General features: G+C 37.9%; 1 protein-coding gene across 1 annotated transcript in view; it reads right to left on the minus strand.

Moving 5' to 3' along the window:
• Positions 1-11233: 11233 nt before the first annotated feature.
• LOC124622110 (patatin-like phospholipase domain-containing protein 2) overlaps positions 11234-14996 on the minus strand; it is a 31968-nt gene continuing 28205 nt past the window's right edge. The window contains exon 12 of the mRNA XM_047147718.1: positions 11234-12182. Coding sequence (XP_047003674.1) covers positions 11929-12182 — 254 coding nt within the window. The 3' untranslated portion in view covers positions 11234-11928. The remainder of the gene's footprint in view (positions 12183-14996) is intronic.

Genomic DNA, 14996 nt, shown 5'->3' on the forward strand with positions numbered 1-14996 from the left:
AGTCTAACATAACAGTCGCGACACTCACTGCTGTAAAAGTTGTTGCCGTTTGACAGATGGAGCGACACCAGCGCTCCAAGTGGCAGGTAAGGTGAACGTCAGACGCGTCGTAAGCATTATGTTTGTTTGCGTCCATTTCCTACGTAATTTCCGAATTATTCGAGTTATTTTCTTGCCTCCAAGAGTTTGTGTAGCATCAGAAGGCATATATGTTTCTAAAAGTGATTCTAAAATAAGCGCAAGTATGGACAAAAACCATGAATAGAGTGGCAAGCTACAACACATTCGTGAAGAAACACTTGTGACATTGGACAGAATTGCAGCTTACCACGTCGATATCAAAAGAATATAAACACACAGATTCACATGTGAGAAGCACAGACATGTACCTCTACATGCAAAAGCGATCGACAGCTCGTTTATCGTTCTGTAGGCCTACTTTGTGTGTCATTGCCACCTGTTGCCACAAGTACGACCTTCACCTCTATATTATTCTAAGTGGACAAGCAACTGCCAAATAGTGGGAGCAATATGCTGAAAACATTATAATGAGCTGATCACATTACATTTCACGAAAAACCACATACTTTAATAATTTTCAAACAATCTGTCTGTAGGCACTTTCCTTGTCCCGTAATAGTTTCGCTAGATCTGCACATTCTGACACTTCACACGCTTTTGTAAGACACGAACAGCTGAACTTAATCTAACCACTTCATCGTCAAAGCAGGTCTGTGTTGATGTTCACACGAATCTGGCACTGATACATGGAGAGTTGAACTGGCTGCTTCTGTGTCATAGGACTGTTTTACAGCTTTAGATTGACTGTCGAATCTTTGTGGCAGTTTCCTCTTCATCGTCAGTTGAGGTGGCTTATTTGGAATTTCAAACAGTGTGGGTACTGCATTCCACACGAATTTGTTATTGTCTGCGTTGCTGGTTTTGTTCGAAATGTAGCGGACAAAACCTAATATTATTGTAGAGGTAAACTGAGTCTTTCTTCATAAGGTCTTCTCGTCTGCTATTAACTAGCCATTTTCTGCTCCTAAAACGAAACATTCATCATTTATACACATATAGTTTGCAAGTGAATCCTGACGATATAGTTTAGTAACATGATGGTATATACCTCTCAGGATCCTTAGGAAACCTAAAAAAAGACAGCTGTGGTGTCTTCTTCCTGTTGTTGCTGCAATTTATTCCGCTACAAACGCTCCCGATGGTAAAAACCATTGTATAAATCAAAATAACGATCGCGCCGAACTCACAGTTCAACCTACCAGCCGCTTGGGGCGCTGCTGGCGCTGTAGGCAACAAAATCGAGGCGAAGTGTCGCGACTGTTATGTTAGACTGTGGTACAGCCATAAGCGCAACACGAAACAACCATGTGTTGCCAACATTCACGTGACTTCAGCCCAGAGATGTTGGAGCCACAAAAATGACGTCAGGGCCAGTCTATTATATTTATGGTAGAAGGGGGCAGCCTTTATCGAGCATTTAAGTTTGATGGATGACCACACAGAACATTGAACTAACCCGAAAATTCCTACAAAATAATTATCAGAGAAAGGTTATACTGTATATTCCTCATTAACTATTATTCTGTCTTGCTAGTTTCGGACAAAACAAGTTAGAGTTCGTCAATTTTCGTACAGGATTGAAAATTTGACAGTATTTTTGTCGTGCATATATTGCTTCAAAGTTATTCTGCTTATTTCAGCCAATTATTCTCATGTTTAATTTGGATTGGTTTTTCCAACATTTCACACCAAAATTATGCACATGGGTTTTTATAGTAGCGGTTTCTTAATATTTAATTTTTGCATAATTTTTATAAACAATGATAAGAATTTTGAGATAAGAAATAATAACAAGATGTATGCTTTTCAGCAGTCTATTATTTGTTGCGTGAATCAATCAGCTTGAGATATACTAAGCTTTTAAGTAAGTTTACCTATATTAATAGTATCATAAGTGGAAATACGGAAGCGTCCGATCCCGCCCGTCTGCTTTGACCCCATGACGTCAGAAATATGGCGGAAACAAAAACAAACACACACACTTTCCACAAGAAGCCTAATGACACTAACGGGACAAGCGCGGGAAATGGGGTGTTTTGGGTGGGGGGCAAACTAAATATAAACAAATTTAGACGCCTTGCGTAACTACAACGTGTAAGTGAAGACAGCCATGCATGAATACCCACCCACCTTCCCAGGGGTCGTAACCCCTGCAACCATGGAGGTAAAAATAAGAGGAGTTGTCATGACGTCACAAACTTGAAGCCGACCCAAGAGAAGGTCCGCCATGTTAGCTACCCCAAAACATTCGCTTCTGGTGGTTTGATTCCGTGTAGTCGTGAAGTGTTTTGATAAAAAATGCCGGGCTTGCGTCGCTCACGGGTGTACTAATCGTTCTGATTGTAGTCTAAAGTTTAAACAAATCACATTTCATTCGTAAGTGGACTTATTTAAGCGCTATTTTCTTATATATACTTGAAATTCTGATGCACTGTAAAGTTTTACAGTATGGTTTTATTTCTGTGATTTAACTTTAGATTTCTATCAATCCAAGGCGAAGAGCTGTCTGGAAGTGAGCATTACACTTGGTTTTCACTGTGTGGTTATTCTGAAGTAATTGGAAAGTCCTGGCAAGAAATATCCTGGAAATGGGGACTAATGTTTTAAAATGCAATAATTTAATATAAAACTAATGTAACTACATGTAGTTAATTAAATCTTCAGTAAAATGTGTGGAACACCTGTTACAGTGGTTAAATTATAAGTACTTAAATGGTTACATATTTGTTAAAGCAAAGTTCCCTATCGAAGTCCTGGCTTAGATCATTACATTAATCACTGTGTTGTCGTATTACCCAGTAAATTTCTGCTCTTTGCCACACTGAATGTCATTTGGTAGGTTCAATTTAAAAAGAAAGCAGATGTGGAAATTGCAATGGGCCTGACAATCCTAAATTCAGTTCTGTTCCTTCGTAATTTAACGTATTTTTCACTTTGTTGACATGACAGCTGGCTTGTTTATATCATCCCTGCATACATCTATGGGACACCAAAGGAAATAAGGTAAGTTTCTTGCAAACGTGAACATTTAAAATTTGCATTTGACTTGAAAATGCAACGAATACAAATTGGTGCCTCTAAACTATCAATCATTGTTTTTGGAGTTCTGGCTTTATCAATTATCGACAAAAACACAATGAAAGTGAATAGAAATGGATTACAAAAGCACGCTTTTCATAGCACAGACGTCTCTTCTCGGTTATTCTAAGTGTATAAACAAAAAGGAATTACAGTACTGAGGCAAGAAGCGTAATATTTTACATATTACTGTATCGAATACGCATTTAAGACCAGAAAAACGTTTGAAGTTGCGTTCCTTATGCTGTTTTGTTCACTAAAGCCGAGTAACATTTACTATATAAAACAAATATCACGTGCACACGACATAAATAACGAACAAGAAGCAATTGTAAACACTCGTCTGCTAATGTTTTGGGGGATCCAAGATGGCGGCAGGCCCCGCCCACTGGCTTCAAAACAACGTACAGCGCAAGTCTGTAGCGCCATCTCCCCTTATTCTACCTCCATGCCTGCAACCCATAGAAGATAAAGATGCTTCAGTAGCTGATTAGTGTTTTTTGTTTTTTTTTTTTTTTTAAATCTCACGGGATAGAACGAACAGATCAGAAAGATAAATATAATAAACTAAAACAGAAATTGGAGGAAACAGATAATTAAAATAAGTAATAAGTGTTTTTAAATTTAAAAAAAAATCTCACGAGATAGAACGAACAGATCAGAAAAGTAAATAAAATAAGATAAAACAGAGCTGGAGACAGCCACACTCAAACCAAACTCCGCGCCGCCATGACGTCACACACGACAGCACCCTTACGTCACGGGTCAAAGCCGACGCTTGGGATCGGACGCTTCTGTCCACCCTCATAAGTTTATGTATTTAATGCAAACTATTTACATACATTATTATAAAGCATCACAAAGTTTTCAATATTTCGTTTCATTACCATGTTCATTTTTACTGTGACTTTGGGGATTGTTTTGAGCATTTATTGTTATTTTTCGTGTGTTTGCGTGTACAGCCACATACGTATGTGAACAATATGTATTTAACTTTAAGGCAAAAATATGGGAAAAATTAAATAGATTAAATAAAACAAATCAATAAAAATTAAAAATAAAACAAAATAGGCCGTCGGGTGGGGGGGTGAGGGGGCATGCCACCCTGACGTGCCGGTGAGGTTTGTGTTCTCTGAAGTTATACTAAGATAGGTTCAAACATACGAGGCAGGAAACTGTAGAGGAGCCACACTAATGCTGCCCAAAGCCAGCAACATGGTTTGAAAGACAGTGAAACAGCCGATACCAGATCAGTCATTGCCCAAACAACAAAAATCCACATTGGTTGCCACGCAATAACGGTGTAGCAGTGTAATGACAAAATTCTGGTAGAGTGACATTTGGGAACCAGAATGGAAAATGCTGCTAACATAGCAAAAAAAGAGAAAAGGCAAGTATACCCTGGGCAGAGTTAGGTATGTAAAAGAACTGAACTAGCTTATCAACCTATCTGGAAGCTTCAAAAACATTTAAATCAAAACATCTTGGCACACTTGCTCTTTTTTATGAGTTAAGAAATTTACAGGATAAAGTCCGTGATACTGTGTCGAAAATCCAGAAGATTTGCTAGTCATAGTAAACAATCGTAATATCATATGGCTGAAAAATACACATAATAACTTATACGTTTTACTGGGTGTGGATTCATTCTGGAGGTGGAGGGCTGACCAATTTTTTGATTCCTGGGTGGGGCCTTTCTTTGTGCTATGAGAGGAGCATTTTTCATTGTGGTAAAATTATGAGATGGATTTGGTGATCATGAGTTACCTTCAGGAGAAAAATCAGTTCAACCAATACATACATAAAAGTACATAAACTGCTCTTATTTTTGAAACTGATAGGTCCTCTCTTGCGAAGAAGATAAGGAAACATTGGGGAAGGTTAGAAAGGAAGGGCAGATCACTCAGACTCCAGACATTGAGTATGAAGGAGGCTTAATTACAAAGAGGGAGTGGGTAAAATGAATTGGAATGTTCTATGTTAAAAGAGTGCATATATATGTGTGCATGCTAAAATTTTTGGTGAGATTTGAGGCAGCCAGTTCCCCTGTCAAGAGTTGTTTCAAAAAATGGTTCAAATGGCTCTGAGCACTATGGGACGCAACTGCTGTGGTCATAAGTCCCCTAGAACATAGAACTACTTAAACCTAACTAACCTAAGGACATCACACACATCCATGCCCGAGGCAGGATTCGAACCTGCGACCGTAGTGGTCGTGTGGTTCCAGACTGGAGCGCCTTTAACCGCTCGGCCGGCAAGAGTTGTTTAAAGAAGAACATAGTCACTTTTCGTATGCTCTGACTGGAACCTTTTTCTGTTGGTATACTGTACAGTATTTATTATCATGTAGCCAAGTGTAGTTTTTGTGTATGTGACCGCACTGATAAACTAGTTTTTAAATATAAGTGTACACATATTATATTTAATAAATACAAGACCTAATTGCTGGCCATTACTTACCCCTCAGGAGGTGAAATGTTAAGTGCTGCTGAAAGACACACACAGAAGATAAAGTGATGACATTATTTTAGAAAGCTGTAAGTTTCTTTCTTGGGGAAAAGAGGATAAAGTGCATAAGGTCAGAAGGGAAGGCAGGTCACTCGGACCCCAGGATGAGAGGGGCCCTTGTGTAGCAAGGACAATGTATATAACCATTAAAGGCAGGGTAACATATGAAATTATAGCCTGATTAAAATTACTTGATAGTTGATGTCTGTCACTTGCTGCTGCAGTGTTGCCACATCGGCTGCCAGCTATGGCTCAATTACAGGTAACACATTAAACATGGCGGATAACTTCACAAATTCTGTTAATATGTGACTTGGAGCAATGTTGAAAGTGGCAGCCCCTGAAGTATGATGGAAATGTGAGATGCTCTGTTGACAGCTAATTTTAAGTGACCAATGAATCAACTGCAGCAGATGACACATATTGTAGCACCGAATTTAAACTCGTGTCCTAACCTAACCACAACCTTGTGATGTGCAGTGTATCTAAGCAAACGGTGATCAGCAAACTGCAGTAGAACTAAAATTACAATTGCTTTGTTCTCGGTGATTAAAGGTAACCACTGCGAGCAAACTCAAGACAGAAAAATTTCTGTTTCAGCGCTAAAGAATGGACTGTAATTTCTCGCTATCATTCATTGGTTACCTGAAACCATCCTTACACTGCCTACATGAACTGCTGCTTTGCCAAGTGATGAGCAGTCCTGTTTGGCACATGATTGTAGGTTATAGATGATACAGGCAGATTCCAAATGATTAAAGAATGATAGGAAGAAGAAGAATAAGGGCAAATAAAAAGTCAATACAATAATGAAAATGGCACAGCAAAGTATTGCAAATTAGAAAAAAATACATTTAAATCAATTAATTACATAAAAATAGTAATGAAAGTCTTTTGATTAGATTTTGAAATAGAAAAACGTCACTGTCCTGCACAAGTTTGGATCCTACGACTTTCTGCACGAAAAGTTAATACACAAAACATTACACACTGGCAATACCATACTGAGAGTTGTCATATAAATATGACTCATATTCCAGCAGCAACGATGAATTGCAGCCTTCAAAAATTTGATTTCATACAATCTCATGTGGAATTTTTCTAATGTAAGCCAATCTCTGTGATTATAATAACTGTGTAAGTGACACTGAAACGCGTCTTGTGCAGAAGGATCCGGTAGTGTTGGTTAGCGCTGTGTAGGAAACGTGCACATCACTAGCATCGTTTTTTTTTTCTTGTGTGTGTGTGTGTGTGTGTGTGTGTGTGTGTGTGTGTGTGTGTGTGTGTGTTTTTTTCTATGGCTAATGTATGGTGAGATATAAAATTAAAGCGCCAGATCAAGGATTCGGGATCCAAACACAAGAAAGAAATCCGAATAAGACGAACTGACAAATTGTTGTGGCAGTTTCGCAAGAGTGAACGTTTCATATGTGACACTGAGTACTCTGATTGGAATGAACTAGTTCCATCCCATGAAAAATCACTCAAGAGACCTGACCATATGCTGTATCACAGGAGCTATTTGGGTGCCATTGAGCAGTAATAGATTACCTGAACTTTGGAGATGGGAACATAGTTTCCAACCTATCCTCTCAATCTTTCTGCCATCTTCCCTTCTGTTTTTTAATAGCATTATTCCCTCTACTTTCCTTTTTTCTGCCTTCTTCTGATCCATCTTAACTTCATACTGTTCTTTCTATTATCTCTTACTAATGTCACCTTTCACCTCCTATTCCCTATGACAGATTCTCCAACTTTGCCTCTCCCCCATCCCACCCCCTTCCTCTAACAGATGGACCCCTCACTGTGGAGTCTTGATATTTCCTGTGTCCCCTCCACTCCTCATTTTCCAATGTAAGCCAAACAAATCATGTTTCCTGGCTGAAGTAGGAACATTTTGTTCTGTAAACTGGGAATGCCGTATTCATTTACAAATACGCCTATTGGTATTATTGAGAATTGCACATTCTAAAGGTAAGTACTGACTAATCAGAGAGAGAGAGAGAGAGAGAGAGAGAGAGAGAGAGAGAGAGAGAGAGAGAGAGTGTAAATATGGTTTGTAATTTTTTAAGAAATACCTACATTGAAATTAGATGTTCCATTAAAAACCTGTTAAAGTATGTAGTTGCTCAATTCATGCAAAGCACAACTATGAACACAAATAGTTTCATGAACTAGTAAGTGCAGTTGTGTCCAGCTTTAGGTTTCTGCAACACTAATCAATTATTGCAAACTATCTCTTTTCATACCTTTTTTGATCTGTTACTACAGCTTTGTTCACCACACACTCACCTATGTAAGTTACATTCAGATTTCAAATACAAGGATTGTCCAGGGTAGTGACTATGTTAACAAAATAATGACAGAATACTGTTGTTTTGGCAGTAATAAGAAGCAACAATTTTATGAATGTACTTGGTGCCATTGCTAGAAACACTGTGAAACTTAAGGTCAATAGTAGGAGGCAAAAATACCTGGATGCAGCAGTAGCTTCTTGGTATATGTGCTGCATGTTTATTTGCTGGCAGGGTAGTTCTTGTGTCTACATTGTGCCACCTAGATTCACTTTCCTTACTGTCCGTTCCACTGTAAGTGTCCTTATAAATAGTTGAATCTTAACTACAAATTACTGCTGTGATTATCATCCACTTTTCATGCAAAATGTGGTCAATATATGTTGATGCAGTACCAAGTGGGTGTTACTGGTCATCACACAACTGCAATGAGATCAAAGGAGAGCTTTGTACAGTTCAATTATTGTTTGTTGTGGTCTTCAGTCCTGAGACTGGTTTGATGCAGCTCTCCATGCTACTCTATCCTGTGCAAGCCTCTTCATCTCCCAGTACCTGCTGCAGCCTGCATCCTTCTGAATTTGCTTAGTGTATTCATTTCTTGGTCTCCCTCTACGATTTTTACCCTCTATGCTGCCCTCCAGTACTAAATTGGTGATCCCTTGATGCCTCAAAACATGTCCTTCCAACCGATCCCTTCTTCTAGTCAAGGTGTGCCACAAATTCCTCTTCTCCCTAATTCTATTCAATACCTCCTCATTAGTTATGTGATCTACCCATCTAATCTTCAGCATTCTTCTGTAGCACCACATTTCGAAAGCTTCTATTCTCTTCTTGTCTAAACTATTTATCGTCAATGTTTCACTTCCATACATGGCTACACTCCATACAAATACTTTCAGAAACGACTTCCTGACACTTAAATCAATACTCGATATTAACAAATTTCTCTTCTTCAGAAACACTTGCCTGGCCATTGCCAGTCTACATTTTATATCCTCTCTACTTCGACCATCATCAGTTATTTTGCTCCCCAAACAGCAAAACTCCTTTACTACTTTAAGTGTCTCATTTCCTAATCTGATTCCCTCAGCATCACGCGATTTAATTCGACTACATTCCATTATCCTTGTTTTGCTTTTGTTGATGTTCATCTTATACCCTCCTTTCAAGACACTGTCCATTCCGTTCAACTGCTCTTCCAAGTCCTTTGCTGTCGCTGACGGAATTACAATGTCATCGGCAAACCACAAAGTTTTTATTTCTTCTCCATGGATTTTAATACCTACTCCGAACTTTTCTTTTGTTTCCTTCACTGCTTGCTCAATATACAGATTGAATTACATCAGGGAGAGCTACAACTCTGTCCCACTCCCTTCCCAACCACTGCTTCCCTTTCATGCCCCCTCTACTCTTGTAACTGCCATCTGGTTTCTGTACAAATTGTAAATAGCCTTTCGCTCCCTGTATTTTACCCCTGCCATCTTCAGAATTTGAAAGAGAGTATTCTAGTCAACATTGTCAAAAGCTTTCTCTAAGTCTCCAAATGCTAGAAACGTAGATTTGCCTTTCCTTAATCTTTCGTCTAAGATAAGTCGTAGGGTCAGTATTGCCTCACGTGTTCCAACATTTCTACGGAATCCAAACTGATCTTCCCCGAAGTCGGCTTCTACCAGTTTTTCCATTTGTCTGTAAAGAATTCGCGTTAGTATTTTGCAGCTGTGACTTATTGAACTGATAGTTCGGTTAGGTGAGTCTAAATTCCTCCTTTGTTGTTTTAGCAACAGGACTATTGTCCATACTGTTATGATGTACAGATTATTTCATTGTCTAACATTTCATGCTACTTGCTGAATTGTGGCAGTTCTTTCAATAAAACTAATTGCTTACATTGGTACAACTACATCCTTAATCTGAAAACCACTGTGAGGTGCATGGCAGTGTTTACTTCCCAGTTTTATGGGTGTTTACTTCCCATTTTTATGGCATACAGGGGTTCCTTTTCATTCTGCTATTGTGCTGTTAAGCATCCACATGGCCAATAAACTCAGGTGGCACCAATGTATGGGTAAGCCAACCAAAAAGCTCAGTTCTGTCTGCCTTGCACGTACAGATATCTCAGTGTGTTGACATGCAGATGGGATGGCTAGACTACTGTCCTGTGGTATAATCTTCTGGAGCAATGTAGCTAAGGTTAGAAAAGTACAATTCTGCAAATGTGTTCAGTAAGAGAATTTTGTGAAGTTCACAACTGACTGTCATGCAAAAGCCTCTTCAGGAACCTAGGGATTCTTACATCTTTTTTCTTTTCCAATACACATTCCCTAACTGTTATATATGTCTAATAACAAGAGTGAATTTAGGTGAACTACAGAATTTGTAACCACAATGCTAGAAGTAAAAGAAATAGCAATATAACTGTGCATCCCTACTTCAGAATAGAGTCTATTTTATTTTTATTCTGGTACAAAAGGTTACTGGCAGACACGAAATTCCAGTATATTCAAAAACAAAGCAAAAGAAAACCTGATAACCTCTCTTGCAATTTTTTAGACGATCGAGGCTTAGTGATCTACTACTACTACTACTACTACTACTACTAATAATAATAATAATAATAATAATACACAGCTGTAATAAAAGCACCTGAAAAATGGCTATGGTGACATGATATTTAAATACAAGGTAATTCTCTCAGATATCTATATGAGTAGTTTAGCACTAACCATAATCTGTTGTTAATGTACATTTCAAAAGAAGCCTGCAGTGGCTGCTTCTGCCTGTTACTGGCTAACTAGACTCACATCCTACCTTCATAATGGTAATTATGAAACACCGTGTACGACTGAATTAATGGATGCAATTAAATCTAATATAGAATTTATCCTCTTTCCCTTGTCCTTTCCTTTAGCTAGCAATAAAGTAACTTATTGCCCATGGAAAATAAAGTAACTATTATTTTGCTTTTAGTTCATCTAGGTTTTAAGTTGCTACTCATGTCTCGGCTCAATTTCTATGCAAGTTAAGGTATTTTTGAGTATGTAAGTGTACTTGTTCATAAATGTCACTACAATTCTGTGTTGTGTAAATATTCTGATCAGAATCCAGTAACCATTAACAGATTGTTTTTGACAATATAACCGAAGCATTCAGGTTCTTTATCAGAACTCTCAGGTTCTTTGTCAGTGGGAGTTAAGGGGCCCAAGAGTAATTAATTGTGCAAACCTTTTATCAAAGATGATGGTTTAATTACAAAACAAGGCATATATTTACATTATAATACATATATACAGTTATCACAGTTCATTGGTTATGAATAATAATAATAAAAATAATAATAATATGAAGAAGAATGTCCACAATTATGTCATTATAATAAAATTTACATTGAAAACATTTTTCTAGGTGTTTTAACATTGAGACATTCATAAAAGCAGATTCTAGGCAAAATTAATTTACGTTTCTACGGTATTGGGAGGATTTGATTTCTATTTACAAACATTTTTACAAAATTCGCATGTTAATGATAACTTTATTTATAAATAAATAAATTAAATAATAAATAACTCTTCCACTTACTAAGTACGCTTTTACAATGTTCTTAAAACTTGCTTTCTCTGTCTTTTTTGAAGGACTGTACATTTCACAACAGAGAAAGGTCACTTGATAGTTACAGTTACAGTTACCAGTTACATGACAATTTAGTACTGCTGATTTAGGAGTCTAATTAATGAATAACTGTTCAACTGACTTATTGGTAAGAACACTGGCATGTAAATATCAGGTCCTTGCAGCAAGGTTTATTGTCATTATGCAATGACTCCACTGAACAGTTTAATATTTAAAAACACACTGTTTTTAATAGAAATTCTACTTTGAATTGGCAGAATATCTTCACAGTGTAATTCACAACAGTACATTTTGAGTGTTGTGCAGCACATCAGTCATTTTACGTAATTTGTGGACTCATTTAATCTGTCAACACCAAATAAGATGGTTTCCTTGTCAATAGTCTCTCAGTTTCTGGTGTCTGTTGCTCCGACTCTGGTAATGACTGTTCACCATTGTCTGGTGATGTGTCGGCATAGAATGAGCCATTACTGTGCATACCGTTCCACTCACTTTCTGGATCCGAAAACACATTGGCCGATTCTGCAGCAATATGGTCAGCATCATCCAGTGATAAATCAGAAATACTAGCCATGCTGTTGTTATAGGGAGAGTCTGTGAAAGAAAATTAATGGAACTGATTGTGATAAAAGAATAAAGTAGTATACACAAAACAATACACTATTTTTCATACAAGAGGTTGAGCATAAATAATGATAATACTATCTCATTTATTATGTTAAACCTACTGGGTAGGTCTCTTAAATATAAGATGGAAATACAGTTGCAGGGAAATGAAGGCAATACCAAAACAGCAGCATAATAATAAATGTGGTTAGTCACACAGGACTACTAGTATTCCACAAATACCAAGGGTTGAGGCCTGAAGACTATTGAACCCTATAGTCTCATGACAACCACATACCCAGCTATAGTCTGGGAGAAGAGTCTTTGGTACTGACAGCTCAGTAGCGCCATTCTGTTGCTTAGTGACCACAGGTAGCCACCCAACAACGGACTGCACTTGAGCAGGTAGCACAAGCCATGTTGACGCTCTGCAAACCCGACACGCATGTGTCACGAGCATACCAGCAAGTGTGATGTGCAACCAGTGCTGTCGTTTTGTTGCGTGTGTTAATAGTTCAGTTCATGGTTTATTTCATTTTTGATGTTGTTAGTATTTATTTGCTTCTGTTTCTTTTTAAACAATATTAAGTGCAACAAATAGTGCCAGCCCAACATGTGAGTGAAATGGACGAAGTAAAGTGTACTAGACAGGCAAGCCCGCAAATTGGTGTGTTCGGTGAGAACTGACTTTGAAAAAGGAAAGGAAAATGGTAACCACTTATTTCCTGATGCTCAGGTTGTTATGAGGGCTGCAGCAGCATTGAAAATAAGCAAGAACACTGCTGTAACAACAGGGAAAGAACAGTACAGTATAGAGTGTGGTAAGAGTGGCACAAGGCTGTACACACCAGAAAGAAGGAGCTGAGGAAGGAGCAAGTGACAGCTTTGAAGATTACAAGGAAGACACTATGTTCATCATAAATATGGCTATTATAAGAGAAGGGAACATCCCACTATCTAAATTACTTGCATCATTTCAGAAAAATGATCTTTTAAACAAAGCAAATTTTCATTACGTACAGTGCTGAAAGACATAGGCTTCAGCTATCCAGTGTTTAACAGACAGAATATATTGATGGAAAGAACACATGTAGAACCATTATGGTGCAGATTTCTGCACAGAATCATGGGTGTGAGATTCTAAAATGTAGTATGGGTAGAAGAAACGCGGGTTAATACCAGCCATTCATTATGAGTGATGGAACACCCAAGGCGAACATGGCAGTGCCTGTTGGAAAAGGAGGGCGAATTATTCTTTTACATGCAGGCGTATTGGACAGTTTTGTGCCAAACTGCTTGTTAATGTTTCATTCAGAAAAGAGATGTGATTACCATGAAGTCCGCGGCTCATGGTCTTGCAGTAGCATTCTCGCTTCCCGCACATGGGGTCCCAGGTTCAATTCCCGGCAGGGTCAGGGATTTTCTCTGCCCTGAGATGACTGGGTGTTGTGTGTCTTTCATCATCATTTCATTCTCATTCACTTGCAAGTTGCCGTAGTGGCGTTATGATGGGTAATGCCCCTTATCAATTCCATTTTTCATGATAGGACACCAACTTTGACAATGAAAAAAGAAGATATTATTCAGCGGCTGAAATCATGGAAAGTGGATCTCAGAGAAGTTTTGAAGAAGGCACAATTACTCAAAATTGTGGCACAAAATAAACCACGATTCCTGACATACGTAATTGATGTGATCGCTAAAAGGCACAGGCATGAAATTGGTCACGTACAAGTGTTATCACAGAGGCAGCCAAAAATGAAGGCATAGAAAATTCAGTTACAGAACTGGAGGGAGCAGTGATAGTTCGAGCAGTACTGAAGATGACTATTTTAAATCAGATTATGAGAGTAATGAGAATTGTGTTTTTCGATTAGCACAACTACAACAAACTAAAGAATGTGAGGAGTGAGCAGGCCATCGACTTATCACCATATTGTACCATCTTCAGAATATACTGCTAAATTTTCAGCGACTCATTCTAGATGTAATTAATATTGCTAATATTTAACAATGGAAATAAAAACTGTGCATGGACAATGAAGTGAGAAAATAGTTTTCATTTATATTGTGAAATTTGACATAACTTCATGATATTTCAGCATATTAGATACTAAATAGCTCTTTTCAATTTTTCAAGACAATATATTACAAGTAGCAACTATAAATAAATTCGCACGTACAAATATGACCTGCATGTTGTCAATGGTTTTGTTTCTGCTGCTAGAGAACACATACAAAGAGAGACTGGGGCAGAATGCTATAAGTCATGTTCGGCAACATTGCTGTCTGTCCGCCTGAAGTTTCAATACCAATCACTCGACTCACATATAACAATATGCGAACCATTCACTATTTTGTGCCTTACCAATTCAGATGACTATCACAAGTGGCGGATATTTAGTGTCTCAAAAACCACCTTTTGTTGTTTTGTTCTGAGTAATGACTAATGTTATTTTAACATTTCCATATTTACTAAATTTGTCTTCAAATGACTGAGTATGGTAATTAAATTATTTTCTGACCGATTTTGAACTTTAAGGTACAGAATGAGTTCCTCCCACATAAAAGACTGTGTAATGTGTTCCTTGGTGAACTGATTTGAGATTTGTGGTAAGGCACATGTATTTCTGTCATAACTTAAACTTACAATACAGCCTCAATAATATAGCATGATGCTGCTGTTCATAACTTCTCCTCACCATTTCCTTCAACCCATACTACAAATTGCTTGTTTAAAAGATCAATGTTCGTTTAAAAAAGTTTGTTAGTGTGACTTCATCCAGTAATCACCATTTGTGT

The sequence above is a fragment of the Schistocerca americana genome, chromosome 7, assembly GCF_021461395.2.
Source record: "Schistocerca americana isolate TAMUIC-IGC-003095 chromosome 7, iqSchAmer2.1, whole genome shotgun sequence".
NCBI classification, from domain to species: domain Eukaryota; kingdom Metazoa; phylum Arthropoda; class Insecta; order Orthoptera; family Acrididae; genus Schistocerca; species Schistocerca americana.